Genomic DNA, 19,717 nt, shown 5'->3' on the forward strand with positions numbered 1-19,717 from the left:
GCTGTGACGATTGACCTTCAACCACCACAACCATCTTCCTTTGTGCTAGGTATGACTCCAGCCAGTGGAGCGTTTCCCCCTGATTCCCATTGACTTCAGTTTTACTAGGGCTCCTTGATGCCACACTCAGTCAAATGCTGCCTTGATGTCAAGGGCAGTCACTCTCACCTCACCTTTGGAATTCAGCTCCTTTGTCCATGTTTGGACCAAGGCTGTAATGAGGTCGGGAGCTGAGTGGTCTTGGCAGAACCCAAACTGGGCATCAGTGAGTAAGTGCCGCTTGATAGCACTGTCGATGACACCTTCCATCACTTTTCTGATGATTGAGAGTAGACTGATGGGGCGGTAATTGGTAGAAAGAATGAAGCAATTCATTGATCCTCCACCCTCCTAGTGGAGAAATCACACTCACAGGGAGCATGCGTTGGACGCAGGGCCACAAAATTGCCTGTGAATGTGGCTCCCCATTGGAAGATCAGTATTGTGGAATCAGCTGTTAAATGTACAATTTAACAGGTCGTTCACCTAAGCAAAATTTATCATACTTCTTTTGGTACTTTTTTACTCTTTGAGTTCATTATTATTATTTTTCTGTATCGGTCAGGAAAAGTACTTGAAAGAATGGCCCCCAAATTCTGTGGTACAGAGCTGCACCCACCTAGGGACCTTAAGCACTTACCCTGCCAAAATCCATGGAGTTAGGTGGAGGCCCCTTTATTTCAGTCCAAATGGCATGTGCCTGCACCACTAAGAACACAGCTAGGGCCCACCTACCCCAGTAAATAGCATATTGCGGTGAGAGTGCTGGTCTTGGTAGGGGTGTCAAGGGCAGCCCCCGAAAAGGTGATGGCTGTACCTCTTTGGACCCTTTGTAAGTGGGTAGACATTTGAAGAAAATATTTCCTTGAGGATCCAGGCCATGCCCAGTCAGCGAACTGGTATGCCTTGTTTCATTCGGTGTACCAGGTGCCGATACTGGCCCCCACCTGCTTCCAGGCCACGTTATGCGGGTGCCGCTGCCATTGGGAGTCTTTGCCCTGACACTGTCCCATCCTGTGGTGAAGGCCTTGTTTGAGGTAGGTGGTTCCTCATGCCTAGCAGAGCTTTTGGACTCTCTAACCTAAGGCCAGGACCTGGCATATCTGGGTCGTGACGTATTTTGTGTCCATTCCGAAGTTCTGGTGGGTGTGCAACAATGGGCCATGTTTTTTTGGCACCAATAAAGCCAAGTCTTCAACTTCAACCAAAAACTTGGAGACAAAAATTACTATAATACCATAACTTTGAAAGTACTATCTAAAAACATTGTAAGATATTTTGAGGAGATAGCTAATAGCAATGTGCTTGAATATGAGAGGTTGGGTGCAGTAAGTCTTACCATCAGCAGTCCCATGTATGATCAGAAAACGCTCATCTTTGATTTCATTAGCATTTTGTAGCACACTAGATTCCTGCAAGCAATCAAAAGTTGTTACTAATATGAATTTTAAACACAGTATTCTTAGCTTATTTATATTGAAACATAATTAGCACATCTAAATGCACACAACATAAAAGGGGAATAGAGGGGAATTAGCTGTGAAAAAAAATATTAAGGGAGGATTCTCCTTTTTGGGGCAGAGTTTTATCAGGACTGGGCTTTTGCCCGCCCCTCTGTATCCATCCCAGCTCTGACCTATTTTCCTGGATTGCGGCTCATTACATAAGTATGGCGGGCTCCTGGGGCGATTCTTGCCATCAAGAGGGAACTTGCTAGTGTAAGTGATGAAATTCTGGTGGTGCTGCAGCAAGGGCATCAGAAGGAGACTGAGGTCTGTGGCACGCAAGTGTCTGGGGCAGACTAGAATGCGAGGAGGCAATATAATGGCCTCTCCTTCCATTAGGGGAACTCTGGGCCTTTATCACTGCTTTGTGGAACCTATTACCACCTTCTAAATGGCAGCCTTGGGAGGTGGAAACTGGGGCGGAAAAGAGGGAGATCCGCTGGGCATCTGGGCCCGATGCCCCAACAACCATTTGCATGCATGGGCGGGGATGCAGCGGCTAGCCGCAATCCGGTGAAGGTGGGCTAGGGACATCCTGGTTGGGGTGGTGAGGTAGTGGTAGGCCTTACTGCCTGAATTTTCAGACATTCTCATCTATGATCCCTTCTGATTTTGGGTGGAATCGTGGAGTACAATTCCATCCTAAATGTCAAATTATTAAATTGGTACTTAACCATTGTCCTTTTCAAGTATTTTTTTTATATTAAAGAACTCACTTGATAAATGTTTTCATCTCGTGATGGTAATCCAAGATATCGCTCTGTGAATGCTGAAGCTGTGCAAAGAAATACCAATTTAATCAATTTAATCCACATTTGCATGGTGTCTTCATCCCTGTGAATTAACGAACGCTGAACAACAAGCAATAACTGACCTGAACCCTCAACCTTTCCTATACGGCTCAACAACATATGAAGAGACCAGTCCTCTTAGGTACCAATACATTAAGTTGCTGCTAACAACATGACTGAATACTAAACTTGAATTATGATAAAAATTGAAATAATTTCTCAGGAGGCAGTATTAACTAACCATCTTGTCCCATGCTTATCAATACCACTTGGGTACAATCTCGTACCAGTATAGCAACAGAGCAATGACCAATGTAATCAAGGCTAAATTGAAAGACTCTACTGTTGCCATATTCTCTAACCATTCTAATTGCAGTTATTAGTAAGGTATGGAAGCCCAATTTTACTTCCCATCCTCAATATGAACTGAATAAAAAAATACCAGCAAAAAAAAAGAGAGAAATTCATTGTAAGCTAGCTTTAAAATTTTAAAGATGCCACTAACTTGTCATTTAAATTTAAAATATAGGAATAAAGGTGACAGGCCAGCTAAGTCTGGGAGGAAGTGTTTAACGAAACAGAGAATTTCCTTTGTAATTTCTCTCATCTGCTTTTTCTTTGTATCTAGATGTCAGCAGTCAAGAAGTGCAGCAGATAGCAGCAGAGCCTGATGTAATATTGCACGGTTGGAATGATGAGTGTCCGGCTGAGAAATTAGCTGGTCTTCATTTCAATAAATAACTTGTGACTGAATCCAGAGAGAAATGTCAAGCATATCATCAATTGCAATGGCAGCTCAACAATTACTGTCCAAAAAGGGAAGGCGTTGAACAGTCAAATAGGAGAAGAAGATAAATGACTGGCACTCAGAATTTCTCAAGAGAACCATGAACATGCACTCTTTTCTGGAAGTAGAAGCTATAGTACAAGGACAGGCATTTGTCATTACCCAAAGAACATATTATTAGCGGACAGTATAGCTTTTAAAAGCTCATACTTATTTGACCTTCATATCTATCTCTGGCTTAACAACTTCAATTTATTTAATTGCCTCAAATCTCCTTGAACTCATAAAAACATACAAATCGAGAAATATGATATCGCTGAGAAGTCCTGTATACTGTCCATATAACTTCACACAGCTGCACCGTCATAAAATTCCCATGTGTGTTTCCTCTCTGAACACTTGAATAAGACTTAATACCCTGATCTGTGGTGGTCAGCAAAGAAAAGGAAAACCACTGTATTAAAAAGCGAGTGTCTGTGAATTATTTTTCTGGGCATTGACTTCATTTATGACAACAAGATCCAAAAAAGTGGATAATCAGAAAGCCAAACAGATGTATCCGCAGTATGATTATACACTGCAAGGGAACACTATTGCAACCTCTCCACTGCAGCACTGGGGAAGAAGTTGAAGACCCGTATCTCCCTCAAAAGCGAATAAAAAGCTAACCAACAAGGACAAGGACAATAGATGATTACTTCTTCTCTAGACACCCAGATGTTGAGCCCTCTCTGCCAGTACACACTAGACTGGCTGAACAAAATAAATACATACTTGCCCTGGGACTGTTTGGATGAGGCTTTCTTTGCTGGCTTCGATCCCTGCACCTGAATGAGTAGTCTCAAGGCACACCTGACATTGGGCCTCATTTAAATTACACTGGTGAGCTGTGGACACCTAACAGGCGTAATCAGGCAGCTCACCAGTCAAGAGGATTCAAAGATTAGGCTGCTATGACACCAGTAGCAGTCCTTAGGTAAGTGGTTAAAGTGGGAAGGGATGTGATTGGGAGGGGAAGGGGTGCAATCAAGTAGGGAAGAGGTGTGATTGGGTCAGGAAGCAGTGCGATCATATTGGGAGGGAGGGTGATAGGATCAGGAGGGAGGGTAGTGGTCAGTGGTGATCAGAGAGGGCAGAAGGCAGGTTAAAGGGGGAGCACTCCTGCTCCTCTCAGCTCCACATTCAGCTAAATATTTTTAACAGACATACTTTTTTAGTGTTATCCTTTAAGGACCGCCTGTTGGGCCTGGTTTTCCTCAGGGCAAACCAATCTTGCACAGGCGGCCTCAAGCAGGCGTTACGCCCCTTATTTGCACATGCAACGATGTGCAAAGTAAGAATAAATGTGCAGTGCTAATGGGGTCAAAATGCATCTTGGGCAAGAGTGCAAAATGGGTGGTATTGCATCGGCTGCTGGTTATACACCAATGAAACTAAATAACAGGTATGCCAAGTGACCAATGCGATACTGCCCATTTTGCGTGACTGCCCAAGACGAGTTTGTACCTCAATGTTTTGTCTGCAATGGTAGAATACAAACATTAACTGCAGGTTTCTCTTGTTTTGGCACAGACTGTAAGGAAAACATTTAAATTTGCAGCATTGAACTAACACCCGCTATAGCACCAATGAAATGACTTATGATTTTTATTGTTTACTTACCATACAATTTCCAGTCAGTAATTGGTGCCACAGCAACTCCACATTTGAAGATTCTGTCAGTGGAACTAAGAATCATGGATGTGACATAACCTCCATATGCCTGTCAAAGTGAAGCAAAATCTTACACATATTAAAAACAGAACTTTTAAAAAGTGTGTAAGATTAAATAACTAGATCACTTATAACATCTGAGTGTTGTTCTATATTGATGTGTGTTTTAAGAGCTGTTTTACATTATTACTATTGAAAGTTGACTTTAAGTCAGATCTAAAAGTACAGACTTTATTTTGAAATATTAAAAAATTCCATAAACAGTGAAGAGTCTAATAGAAATAGACTTGGCAAATTTTCAACTTTAACGGCGATGGAAAGCTGGCGAAAGCAGATTGCCAGCATTATACACCCCAGCCGATTATCCTTTCCATTGACTTAGTGGGTGGCCAATCTACTACCGTCAGTTTTCTGTCCTCGCCAATGTTGCAAATGACCTCCATAATCTATAGAGTTGAATGTTTATGCACACTTTGTCCCAGCCATTTAGAATGTGTTGTGCATTACGGCATTTAATTTCCAAAACAAGTAGCGCCCCTCAATACAGTTGTAAAGGCATCCAATTATCTACCTGAAAGACTTTGCTTATTGCCGTACATCTGTACCTGCAATCATAATTAGATTGTGCTTTAATGAAGATATTGCTATATGAGTGAAAGAGTATATAGTCCAAAATTACAATACTGTTCTCAATGACTCATAAAACGGAACCATCTGATTTTGAAAAGAGAACATTGACAGGAGTTTAAACTTTTCAATTTGGAAATACAGGCGGTAATTTTCACCTTTACCGCTTGAAGGTTGGTAGAGTGGATTGCCTGCAATGAGAATGAAAATTGGGCGGATTCTATAATGGGTGGACGATCTGCTACACCAGTTTACCGCCCAAGTGGTGGAGATAAAAGTTTCCACCCAATAGTCTTACTTTATATAAAAAAGCAAGAAATGACAGCTGAATCAAACACCGATTTGCCTAATTTCTATATTGCTGCTTAATGTCTTTTTTGTCTATCTGCTTTGTGGTCTGTATCTGTTTTCCTGTCAAATTGCATAGTGTCTGCTATTTACTGTGCTGCATTTTTTGCAGTGCACCATAACAGCTATACACTTGAGATTCTATTGACTATATTGGATTGATTTTAGCACATAACACTCAACAGAGAAGTGGAGCATATGCTGTACAAATGATAAGAATTATTGGCCCGTATTTTCCGATCCCTACGGATGTGTACAAGGTGTGTACACACCCGTAGGGACCTCGCAAATACCGGTTTCAGGCATGCGAAGCGCATGCGCTGAAAACCGGCACTTCTGATCTGTCACGGATCCTCTTGACAGATCGCACGCCTGCCCTGGAGAAGGGTCTCTGCAGGTGGAGAGTTCCGCTTTCTTCAGAACCTCCGCCTGCTGAAATCACTTAAAAATCTTATGCCTGGTAAAAGCAGGTGTAAGGCCTGCTTTTACCAGCTTAAGAGTTTAAAAAAGTAAAAAAATTTTTTTTTCACTCATTTATAATTTAAAAATACTTTAAGAAAAGGTAAGTTTATTTTTAACCCTGTAAAAAACATTCATTATTTTTTTCAAAAAATTAAATTTGTTTAAAATTTTTAATTTAATGTAATTTAACTCATTTTAAAGCACGATGGTTTAAAAAAAAATTATTTAATGTTTTGATGTTTTTTCAGTGATCCCCATTCATACTTTTGACGGGTCTATCAGTCAAAAGAATGAAGGGAGATTCCCTTCTCCCATTGACTCACCTGGCCCAGGTGATCCCAGGGATACGTGGGCCCTGCATATTTCGTCGTGGAGAGGCCCAGGATCGGAAATGTCCGGACCTCGGGAGCCTTCAGGTAAGGGCATAGATTTTTTCCCAATAGGAGGCGTCCGCACGCAGGAAGCCTCCTATCGGAAAATATGGGCTATTATATTCTAAATTGCAAAATAATCCGACTCAATTAGGCAGGTGACCAAAGAGGCCTTTTGCACCTTATTTTGCATAAAACTTAGCCTCTGTTTTCAACGAAAGGAAGAAATGGCCTGTGATGTTGTAATATACTGTAAGAAACAAATTCCTTTGCAACATTATCATGAAATTCTAGTGCACCAATATGAAAGTGCACTAAAATAGTTTTAAATTAATAATTATTTATTGTGTGAAGTAGCCTTTTGCACTGCCAAACAAAATAGGTAAAACAATGCTGTAAGGCATTGAACATTGGTACTGATGCACCAGTCAAGGGTAAAATTCAGCCCGACTTGTTAAGGGCTATAATTTGTTACAACTTAAGTATTTTGAAGTTTACCTTCCCATAAACACCTATTCTGTTTGCATCAATAAATGGTAATTTCAACAACGATCTGAAATAAAAAATAAAAAAAAATAATAATTAAACCATTTAAGGTAAAACTTTTCCCATCTTAAAGCTATAAATATTTAAGTTGTCATGACTGGAAAAAAAGACTTTGGCCTATAAAATGAACTCCATTAAATGCATTAAATAAACATTAGTAACTGAGAGGAGTAAGATATGAATTGAACTGAACACCTCTAGTGTATTGAATGTGTGTATTATGCCCAATGTGGATCATTTCAGGTTAAGGAGGCGTTGTTTTAATAATAAAAGTGCATCAAGGTTGGTACATTTTACATGTCCCACTGTAAGTTTCCCTGCCATAACTGGTGCCACAACAAGACAGTCTTTTAAAGAACTTGTTTGTTGGTTGGCAATCTGGTGCTATTCTTGGTGGAGAATATGCGAGCTTGACTAATCTGAATGACTCCTCATCCTCAGTAATTTCAAGCTCCATCTGAACTCACCTTGCCCTCAACTCCTCATTTTTCACTGCCCTCCTCTCCCTCTTTAACCTCATTCTCCATATAAACTCTTAGTCATAGTCATAGAGTCATAATGGCAAAGAAGGAGGCCATTCGGCCCATCGAGTCCATGCAAGTTTATTTTCCTCAAGTGCCTATCCAGTCTCCCCTTGAAAACATTGAGTGTCTCCGCTTCCATCACTTCCATCGGCAGCGAACTCCAGGTCCTCACCACTTGCAGTGTAAAAAAGTTTCCCCTCACATCTCCCTGTATCGCCTGCCCAAAACCTTAAATTTGTGTCCCCTAGTCCTTGTACCATCAACTAGTGTGAACAGCCTTTCCCCGTAAGCCTATCCAAACCCGTCATAATCTTGTACACTGTAGTGTATGTAACCTGTACCACCTTAAAAGGATACCTTAAGGTGATGGACTATTTTTTGATGGCTCCTGTACATTGTAGTACCGGTGGTGACCACACCGGTATATAAACCCTGCAGAGCAAAGTGTATCTCAGTTCAGCCCTGACCCTCAATCACTAAAGACCTGTTTACTTACTTCTGTAGTCTGTGTCCTGTTATTCAGTATAACTGCAATTGAAACCACAGACTCAACAGTGGCGACGAGTCTGATCTTACCTTGCGGCAGTTTTGCATCAAAGGAAGCTTCGTCCTCAGAAACGGGCGTCGAAAAAGGGCATCTGCCCTCAACATCCTGCATCGCACGGGAGGCCATCGGAAACCCGGGTTGGTTTGCTGACCACAAAGTCAAGCATCAGTGAGCATCCCTTCTACGACAGCGGCGGATAAGCCCGATCGAGTGGCACGAGGGGGGGAAGTCGGCCGAGTTGTCAGGGGAGAAGGGGAGGGAAAACGACAAAAAGGCGGAGAACACGACCGCAGCCGGTGTCAGGGGCCGGACTGCAATTGGGCAGAGACGCGCAGCAGCCAGAAAAGCGTTTATGGCCACAGGGACCGCGGGAGCGGCGGGGGAACAAGTGCAGCAACGCAGGGGAAAATAAAGGACCGCTGGGAGGCGTGGATGGCAACAGCACAGGAATCACCATTTTGAGTCAACGGGGGAAGAAGACAAGCGCGGGAAAAGCCGCCAAGCGTGGGAAAAGCCGCCATTTTGAAAAAAAAAATAATATCCAAAGGGGAAGGAGAAACTCAGCAAGGATGCCAAAAACGGGTAATATCACTGCTTTTGATAACAATGTGGAAGATTGGGCCACTTATGTGGAACGCATCGAAGTTTACTGTACAACGAATGAGGTACCGGAGGATAAGAAAGCACTAACCCTATTAAACTCAATGGGTGCGAAGACGTACAGGTTATTAAGGAACCTTGTAACACCAGACAAACCGGTAGGGAAGAGTTTCATGGATATTGTTACTATCCTGCAGGAGCATTTAAACCCCACGCCGCTGCTGATAGCGGAACGATTTAAATTCTACAAAAGAATTCAACTTAAAGAAGAAAGCAACGCTGAATTCCAAACAGAACTGCGCAAGTTATCAAAGTACTGCCAGTTCGGAACAGGACTAGCAGACGCACTGAGAGATACGTTTGTGTGTAGGCTCCTAAGGGAAGGAACCCAGAAGCGACTGCTGGAGGGAAAGGATCTTACGCTGGACAAAGCTTTCAGCATTGCAGCATCCCACGAGGCAGCAGCACGAGGCACTGCAGAGATACAGCAAAGGCCATTGGAATTCAGCACCAATTAAATGGCATTGGGCACAGTAAAGTGCTATCGTTGTGGAAGGACAACGCATGACCAGAACCAGTGCTGGTTCAAAGATAAAGAATGCAGGCAATGTGGCAAACTTGGTCACATAGCGAGAGTATGCCGGTCAGGAAAGAAGACCAGCAGCAAAAAGTCACCGCAGGAGAAGTACAAAAAAGTACACAAGGTGACAGAGAACAGTTCGGATGAACAGAAGACGGATTCAGACTCCAGCAGTAAGCAACTGGGTTGTCTGAAAATACATAATGTGGGTAACACAGCAGACCACCAAACTATTTGGGTCATGCTTCGGATAGCAGGAGTCCAAGTGAAGATGGAATTGGACACTGGGTCGGCATTAACGGTCATGAATAAGCAAGATTACAAAAGGTTATTCTCGCACATTCCCCTGAGGGATACGGAGATTGTATTGAAAACATACACGGGGCAAATAGTATACCCCAAGGGAAAGATAAAAGTAAACGTGGTCTACAATGGTAAAGAATTTCAGAAAATGGACTTGTATGTGTTACCTGATGGAGGTCCGCCACTACTGGGACGGGAATGGATCCGGAGAATAAATGTGGACTGGCATTCCATACAAGCACTGACTGTAGATGCCTGTAAGGAGGACGACGTCAAACCTAAACGACTGTCCAAAATCTTAGACGATGCTAATGAGGTGTTCCAACAAGGACTTGGAACACTGAAAGGAATTACGGCAACCATCAAGGTTGAAGAACATGCAAACCCAAAATTTTTCAAAGCCAGACTGGTGCCTTATGCGATACGACCTGCTGTGGAAGCAGAGCTGGAAGGGCTAGAACGTTCAGGGGTACTGTCCAAGGTGGACTGGAGCGAATGGGCTACACCCATTGTTCCTGTCATGAAGCGTTCGTTGAACAACAAGCCGGGGGAACCTGGGAAGGTTCGCATCTGTGGCGATTTCAAGATCACTGTTAATCCGGTTCTTCACACGGTGCAATATCCGCTTCCGCGGATTGAAGATATCTTCGCTTCGCTGTCTGGCGGGAAACACTTCACTAAGATAGACCTGGCGCAGGCGTACCTACAGATGGAAGTTGATGAAGCGTCACGTCAGTATCTCACGATCAACATGCATAAGGGCTTATATCGGTATAATAGACTGGTTTTTGGAGTGGCATCGGCTCCAGCGATTTGGCAAAGGGCCAGGGAATTCCAGGCACACAATGCCACCTGGATGACATCCTGATTACAGGAGATAACGATAACGATCACCTCGCGAATTTGGAGCAGGTGCTCATCAGATTGAAAGAATATGGGCTCAGAGTTAATCGCCAGAAATGCGAGTTCTTTCAAAAGCGAATCTCGTACTGCGGCCACGTCATTGACCGGGAGGGGCTCAATAAGTCACCTGACAAGATCGATGCTGTTGTAAAAGCTCCTGCACCGGAGAATGTATCCCAGTTGAGGTCGTTCCTCAGGTTGGTTAACTATTACCATAAGTTTCTTCCAAATTTATCCACGGTGTTACACCCGCTAAACACGCTTTTGCAAATGGGAATACCATGGAAGTGGAGCGATGATTGTAAGCGGGCTTTTCAAAAGAGCAAAGCACTGATCACCTCTAAGGAAGTGTTGGCTCACTTTAACCCAACGCTGCCTATTCGCTTAGCTTGTGATGCTTCTCCATATGGTATCGGGGCAGTGCTCTCACATAAGTTTCCAGATGGCTCGGAAAGGCCAGTCGCTTTCGCATCCAGATCATTGACCTCCGCTGAGCGCAACTATGCTCAGATAGATAGGGAGGCTCTCAGCCTCGTGTGGGGAGTTAAGAAATTTAACCATTACCTGCAAGGCCAAAAGTTTATGCTGCTGACAGATCACCAGCCGTTGGTTTCCATTTTCAACACTAAGAAGGGTGTTCCGGTAATGTCGGCGCAGAGGCTTCAGAGATGGTCCCTTTTCCTAGGGGCACATCAATATGATATTGAATTCAAAGGTACAAAACAACATGGTAATGCTGATGGGCTGTCGCGCCTGCCACTACCTACAGCGGAAGAGGCACCGGCAGTTGACCCTGTAGAGATATTTCACTCGACCATCATTGAATGCTTACCAGTCACCAATGCGGGTATTGAGAGAGAGACCCGAAATGACCCGACACTGTCTTGGGTCTACGACTTGACAGTGAAGGGATGGCCAGCACATGGCGAACCACTGTTACCAGCATTCTCAGCCAGACGAGAACAGCTGTCCGTATGTCAAGGAACATTGATGTATGGAACAAGGGTGATTATTCCTCCAAAATTAAGAGAGAGAGTTCTGAAAGAATTGCACGAAGGTCATCTGGGGGGAGTCAAGATGAAAAGCCTTGCTAGGGCTTATGTGTGGTGGCCAGGTATCGACAAACAAATAGAGGATCTGACTAAAAGCTGCTCAGGGTGCCAAAAAGTTCAAAATGCACCTCCAATTGCACCGCTGCATCCGTGGGAATGGCCTTCAGCCCCATGGCAACGTGTGCATATCGACTTTGCAGGTCCATTCATGGATTCCATGTTTTTGATAGCAGTAGACGCACATTCTAAATGGCCAGAAGTGATTAAGATGTCGACCACTACCTCTGAGAAGACGATCGCAGTTCTAAGAACCATATTTGCAAGGAATGGGTTGCCGGAGCAAATATGTTCAGACAACGGACCACAGTTCATGTCAGAAGAATTCCAGAAATTCATGAAAATGAATGGGGTGAAACACTATACATCTGCCCCATATCATCCGGCTACAAATGGGTTGGCCGAGAGATTTGTTCAAACGTTCAAAAAGGCGATAAAGGCCATGAGTGAAGACCATATTCCACTACAACACAAGGTGGACAATTTCCTGATGGCGTATCGAAACGCCACGCATTCAGTGGCAAATCAAAGCCCTGCCATAATGTTCTATAACAGAAGGTTGCGGTCCCGGTTGGATTTGTTAAAACCCAATGTGCGAAGGGAAGTCGAAAACAAGCAATTCCAGCATGTAAATAACAAGGCCACTCGTAGTTTCGAAATAGGACAACCAGTGTTGGCCAGGGACTATAGGGATGATAAATGGCAACCTGGAACAATTCGTGCACGACAAGGACCCTTGATATACATGGTAAACGTTGGAGAGAACGTAATACGACGTCATGCTGACCAACTTGTGGAATCGAGAACAAGGGTCGACCCCATGTCTATGGCAGAGACACCAGTTGAAGAACTTATTGAGCCTGTAGCATCTACCTCAGACTCGAACGTACCTGATGATGTTCAATCCATAGGAGATCAAGTGGATGAGTCACCCCAGCAACGAGAACCAGAGACCCCTGAAAGGCGTTATCCAGGCCAGATCAAGAGGCCTCCTCAGAGACTGAATCTTTGAACAGTTGTGTGTAAATTGTATATATGTTATCCATGTAATGTTTAATTTGGGGTGTACACTGTTAAGCTAAAGGGGGAGGAATTGTAGTGTATGTAACCTGTACCACCTTAAGAGGATACCTTAAGGTGATGGACTACTTTTTGATGGCTCCTGTACATTGTAGTACCGGTGGTGACCACACCGGTATATAAACCCTGCAGAGCAAAGTGTATCCCAGTTCAGCCCTGACCCTCAATCACTAAAGACCTGTTTACTTACTTCTGTAGTCTGCGTCCTGTTATTCAGTATAACTGCAATTGAAACCACAGACTCAACATACACCTCTATCAAATTACCCCTCAACCTCCTTTGCTCTAATGAAAACAAATCCAGCTTCTCCAACCTGTCCTTGTAGCTAAGATCCTCCATCCCCGGAACCATTCTGGTAAATCTCCTCTGCACCCTCTCAAGGGCCTTCACATCCTTCCTAAAGTGTGGTGACCAGAACTGGACGCAATGCTCCAGTTGTGGCCTAACCAGTGCTTTATAAAGGTTCAGCATAACTTCTCTACTTTTGTACTCAATAACTCTATTTATGAAGCCCAAGATCCCATATGCTTTGTTAACCACTCTCTCAATATGTCCTGCCACCTTCAGGGACCTATGCACATAATCTCCCAGGTCCCTCTGTTTCTGCACACCCTTTAAAACTGTACCATTAAGTGTATATTGCCTCTCCCTGTTCCTTCTGCCAAAATGCATCACCTCACACGTATCTGTATTAAATTCCATCTGCCACTCATCTGCCCATACTGCTAGCCTTTCTATGTCCTGTTGCAGTCGATTGGTATCATCCTCACTGTTTGCCACACCCCCAAGTTTGGTGTTATCGGCAAATTTAGAAATTCTACTCTGTATTCCAATTCCAGGTCATTTATATATATCAAAAAAAGCAGTGGCCCCAGCACTGACCCTTGGAGAACACCACTGTCTACCATCCTCCAGTCTGAAAAACAGCCATTTACCACAACTCGCTGTTTTCTGTCTTTAAGCCAATTCCTTATCCAAACTGCCACTGACCCACCTATTCCATGAGCCTCAATTTTGTTAACCAGCCTTCTATGTGGTACTTTGTCAAACGCCTTCAGAAAATCCATGTAAACAACATCCATTGCATTCCCTTCATCAATCCTCCCTGTTACTTTGTCAAAAAATTCAATTAGATTAGTCAAACATGATCTGCCTTTTACAAATCCATGTTGCCTCCTTAATTAGCTTAAACCTCTCCAAGTGCCCATTAATTTTTTCCTTGATTATTGTTTCTAAAATTTTACCCACCACTGATGTTAAACTGACCGGCCTGTAGTCACTAGGATTTTCCTTACACCCTTTCTTGAACAATGGTGTCACATTTGCCACTTTCCAATCCTCAGGTACCTCCCCCGCATCTAGGGAAAATTGTGGCAAGCCTTCTGCTATCTCCTCCCCCAATTCCCTTAGCAACCTGGGATGCAAGCCATGTGGACCAGGCGACTTAGCCACTCTTAAGCATACCCAGCCTTTCTAGTACATCCTGTCTATCAATTTTCACCCCTTCCATTGCTTCTACCTTTTCCCATCTTCTACCCATATTCACAGCCAGCATCTTGAACTTGCCACCTCACGTGGCCTTGCTAGTCCCATTGTCTTTTTCACCAACAAGGCCATCTCCAATCACTTCCTTGTATCCCTCACCACCCATGTTCCCCTACCCCCTGTTCCAATTTCACTTGCTTCTGCTTCTGCCCTGACACAAACTCTCCCCCAAGTTAATTACAACTGCACTTTCAAACTCCCAACTCTCTAGGCTTTGGCTCCCCATTTACCATACTTCTACAGCTGTCCATCTGCTCAGACACTTCCTTAGCTTCACTTCTCTCAATTAAGGAGGGTAATGTTAGGATGGTGAGATGGGGTGGAAAAGGCAAAAGGGATAATAGACATAGCATCAAAGAACTTGTTCTCTAAATGGGTAACTCAAAATTACACTTCACTCAACATTAATAACATATATTATTCATAGGCTTAAGCAACTTTCTCTTTGATGAAATGTCACATAATCGATTGCAGCTATAGTGGAATTCAATCTTTTCAAACAATATATATATATAAATAAATGTGCAAATGCTTTTTGGTTGAAAGGAGCACTGAACTTATGAAAAAGTGTAAATAAATGGAAAATGTTTTGTAAAGCAGACAATGTAATGATATGAATTGCACCAAATCACATCACCCCTTCACTTATGCACATCATCAGAAGAAAAATGACATTGAATCCTTTTACACGTCTCCATCCTTTAACAGAAAAAGGTTTGCCGAATGTTTTTTAAAAATAAAAACAGTGACCCTTGAATGAAAGGCAGAAAAACAATCAAACTGTGCAAATCTAATGGATGTTTAAATACATACTGCACTGCTGTAATTTGGTCTTTGACTTCCACTGTCCCCAGCCTTCGATGGATGTCCTGCAGAATTTTAAGCCCTTGAAAACCACTCCCCCGGCCATCAAAGCGAGCAAGGATGACGTTATCAGAGCTGACAAGTACTGAATCCCAGTCAATCCAAAACTTATCAGTAACCAACTGGCTCCCTGGGGCTCCATCACTGCAAATACCAATACAACAAGGGTAATTATTATTGACAATCCTTCACTGCATTTAGCTTCTTACGTAAAGCATTAAGATTTAAAACCCCGGAAAGATGCCATAAAGAATCTGTATTATTTTTTTCTATAAGCAACTTACAGCATTACATTATTTTTAGGTCATAAAAAGCTCTGTGGCAATATTTTGACAGTCAGGCAAAGTCTATTTCTATCTGTCTTAATCACAACTGGTTCAGTATGTGTCTCAATGTAATAAACTATCTTCTACCTGAGATCACTGCTCAGACCAAACTGTAACCCTGTTTACATTACAGCCATAAATTTTGATTTGCCTACAGTTTAGAACTGTTCTTAACTACAAATGCACCACAGAAATGGAGGAAAGATATCAACTTATATTGATGTCAGCTACCTTCACATCTACACAAGGGGAAGAGGTCCCAAAAAAGGTAGGTCTAAAATTATTTCTGTGAGACCCTCTGGGCTCCACAAGAATAATATGGACCATGGACTGTTCCCAACCTGGGCTCCCCCCCCCTCCCACCCCCCGCACTCTTGACAATCATCCCTCTCCCCTTCTGGAGTCCGGACGTACCTTTCCGCTGGCCAGGTTATCCTCTAGGCTGCTGATATTTCACAGGCCTGAAGCCTGTTCGGGGCATGCAGTTCGCCCATGGAATGTTGATGAAGCTCGACCCCCAAAATGGACCAGGCCACCCGCCGGAGGGATGAGGCGGCGGGCTGCCTGATAGTTAAAGTTGTCCATCTTGGGGTAAATTTTAATTTTCACCGGCGGAGGTAAAATCTGCATTGTGGATAGGTGTCAGCCATGGCTCAGTGGTAGCACTCTCGCCTCTGAGTCAGAAGGTTGTAGGTTCAAACTCCACTTCAGAGACTAGAACACAAAATCTAAGTTGACACTCCAGTGTAGTACTGAGGGCACCGTCAGAAGTGCCATCTTTCAGATTAAACAATAAACCAAGGCCCCGTCTGCCCTCTCAGGTGGATGTAAAAGATCCCATGGAACTATTTTGAAGAGTAGCAGGCGAGTTCTCCCCGGTGTCCTGGCCAATATTTATCCCTCGATCAACATTCATTAAAAAAACACAGATTATCTAGTCATTCTCTCACTGCAGCTTGTGGGACCTTGCTGTGTGCAAATTGGCTTTCCCGTTTCCCTTCATTACTACACTTCAAAAGTACTTAATTGGCTGTAAAGCACTTTGGGACATCCTGAGGTTATGAAAGGCGCTATATAAATGCATGATCTTTTTTTCTTCCTTTCATCACACACTCTGCTCGATTTAGTAATAGCCTCCCTGGTGAGTCTGAGGCTCCTCAATACTAGTCTGAGGCTCCTCAATACTATTTCTTCACCATGCCCAGGGAGCTGACAGTTGTGAGGTGGCTAATGGTGGTGAGGAGTATTTGCTGTGAGTCACATGACACTTGTGCCTTTGTGCTCCTAGTGTGTCCTCTTCACCTCCTGCTCCTCTTTGCTTCAATATAAGAACAAATGGCCACTGCACCCTTGCTTTCTGACAGGAAACTCTTCTATACTATTTATTTTTCTCAGTGCTGTGATGGTACTTTATAATGTTCCAATTATAATGCCAGCTCTCAGCTGGAGTAAAATACTCACCTTTTGGTGTGACTCTGCAGCTACAGAATGCTGCCTGAGTTTATCATTAAAGACTAAGGTTAGAAATTTACTCAAAAATTGCGAGACTGTTTTACCTAAAATTGAGAAAAATTATAGTGAATTTGAAAAAAGCTGATTGCATTGGCAGAAATTTTATGATTTGAATGGAATTTTCTGTTTAAATCTAATGCTATCAAAACAAATTGTGCCTTTTGAAACAGTAGAAAGCTAAGTTTGAGCCCGGGGATCATCAGCTGGAGTATCAGTTGTACTGGACTGAAAGTATTCTACTATACCAGCTGCAGATGGCGTTACAATGTGGCTGTGCTACAGCTGATACATACATTACTTCAGCTGATCTTCGTGCTGAGGTTTAGATTCCTATTATCTTAAAAATCACAATGGCTGGAGTTTGCTGTCAGCGGTGAACGAATGGCGCTCGCTGTTCATTACTCTTACACTTGTCCACAGACTTTGTGTGAGCTTTTACACTGCAATGTGCGGTAATTAGAGAGCCAAACCAACGCGATGCCCTCTACAGGGAATCTGGAACCTGTATGAACAGGGCTAGCAACAGTGGCCGGAATTTTGCTGGCGCTCAGGGGACGGGTTTGGAGGCGGGACATCTGGCAAAATTGCAAAGATTGACAGCGGGTTGGAAACCCGCTGTCAAGCCACCTCCAAACAATCTTCCCAGGTGTCGGATCCCCGATTTGCGCATGGACCCGACACCTAGCGGTGAAAAGAGGATTGTAAGCACTTAACTGCTTGTTAACAGGTTGTTAACAGGCAGTTAAGAGGTTTTTTCCCATTTTGACAGGTCTACTGCGGGCTTCCTGACGTCTGGACATCACGCCAGGTAAGTGTGGCATGCTGTGGGTCTACTGTAATGTTTCTGCATTGATGACAGCTGCAGAAGTGGTGTGAAGGATACAATGGTACACTGGTGATTTTCAGAGGTAAGAAAATGTTGGGAAAATAATTTTTAATGCACTTATACTTTTCTGTAGGTGACAAGTTTTGGATTGTGTGTGTAGTCCCACCTCATTGGGAGAACCTCTCTCACCAGTGACAGATCGCTTCTGTAATCTCACCTGCAGCTGCCATCTGTTCTAGCCTAAGGAGGGAGTCACTGGAGAGCCTGGGTGCAAGGGCTCACCTTTGTACAGTGATTATCAGTGTTTGCAGCACCTCAATGCTGTCAAACATTGAAAAATCAACTGTCAAAAAAATTGTACGTGGCCCCTTTAAGAAAACCAGATGATGACACGTCATCAACTGACATCATCTGACAGCGGCTTCCTCTTAATTGGTCAGCAAGCCCGCAGGGCGGGCTTAACAAGGCCAATTGACGCTAAATCGCGTCTGTGCATCTGATGTCGTTGGGGGCGGGACATGAACCCAGAAGACAGCTGTCCCGCCCTCAAGCCGCATTGATAGGAAAAATCAAGGCCGGAGTGTCTCCTTAACCAATCAGATTGAAGAATCCTTAGTAAGACATGCAGTCTAAACCAGAAAGTGTAAGTTAGAATGTAAAATCATATTCAGAAAGCAAAATGAAGAGAAGGAACGGAAGATGGGATTAAAAGAGAGAGATAAAAGAGACAAAAGATAAAGTAAAAAAAGTTTTTATTTTAATTTTTAAAAGTCTCCAACAATAATTAAAATCTGAAGGAATGAGACTCCACACTTGTAAAAGCTAATTTTCAGTTCCAGAGAGGTTGTTTGGCAGTAACTAAGACTTACCACACCGTTAAAAATTCACTTACACTTGAATGGACAAGCCCCAACTTTTCCTGGCGACGTACCGCGGTGTGTGGCAAATCTTCTGGAGGAGCAGGGCAACTCGGACAGCAACTTCCTGATTTCCGCGTTTAACTGCGCATGTGAGGATGCTGGAAGTTGCTCTCCAATTTACTCCTTAATAACAGTGAGCACCAATAGCCTCACTGTTATTCTTAGCGCAAAATCCGAGCCAATATATTGTTAGCAGCAGATTTTTTAAAATAATCCCATAAAAAGCTACATTTAAAAATATCATGCTACATGGAGGCAAAATCAGATAGATTACAAAATCATGGAATATCATGCTGTGACAAATCACTTGCCTTATTAATGACCTTACGCAAGACAGTAATGAGCTAAATTTACCTTTTTTCTGCTTTTTTGTAATTCCTTATTCACTTTTTTGAAGGCAGGATTGTTCAAAGCAGTTGGCACTTTCTACTAACATTCCATCACTCTTTACTCACTTCTACTATTTCACTAAGATTAGCAAACATTGGGATGTCAAGCTCATCATGTTTAAGAGCAAAATAAGAACTGTGTTGTTATAACTTAGCGATGTATTTGTCAGCAGCGAGTTTGAATCTTAAATAACAGGATTACTTACACAACCAGTAGAACGGGATATTGGTTGTTTTCATCAAAGCCCTCAGGATACGACAACTGCAGAGTGAGTTCTGAGAACAAAAGGCACAAGCAGTGTTTGGAGTTATTGTTTCAGAGTAAACTTTAAATTGTACACAAATATGATATTTGTGTTTAAGTAATATTCATGAAATCTGAAATAGGTTTTTTCATGATGCAACTCGCTTTCCAACTGTTTACAAATGCAGACAATGTGATAGGATGAATTGTCATAGGAAAAGAAAACCATTTAAAAACAGACATTAGTATTCATTA

The 19,717-nt window shown here is 43.0% G+C and overlaps 1 protein-coding gene across 2 annotated transcripts in view; it reads right to left on the bottom strand.

Moving 5' to 3' along the window:
• Window positions 1-19,717, bottom strand: part of dpp10 (dipeptidyl-peptidase 10 (non-functional)) — a 1,285,183-nt gene that overhangs the window by 16,832 nt on the left and 1,248,634 nt on the right. For both annotated transcript variants that reach the window (XM_085986567.1, XM_085986568.1), the window contains 6 exons: window positions 19,425-19,494; window positions 15,195-15,389; window positions 7,142-7,196; window positions 4,785-4,884; window positions 2,261-2,319; window positions 1,379-1,451 (listed from right to left, as the gene is read on the bottom strand). In XM_085986567.1, the coding sequence (XP_085842693.1) occupies window positions 1,379-1,451; window positions 2,261-2,319; window positions 4,785-4,884; window positions 7,142-7,196; window positions 15,195-15,389; window positions 19,425-19,494 (552 nt within the window). The remainder of the gene's footprint in view (window positions 1-1,378; window positions 1,452-2,260; window positions 2,320-4,784; window positions 4,885-7,141; window positions 7,197-15,194; window positions 15,390-19,424; window positions 19,495-19,717) is intronic.

This window comes from Somniosus microcephalus, chromosome 4 (assembly GCF_052327205.1).
Source record: "Somniosus microcephalus isolate GS21.2 chromosome 4, FLI_Smic_1.0, whole genome shotgun sequence".
Taxonomy (NCBI): Eukaryota; Metazoa; Chordata; class Chondrichthyes; order Squaliformes; family Somniosidae; genus Somniosus; species Somniosus microcephalus.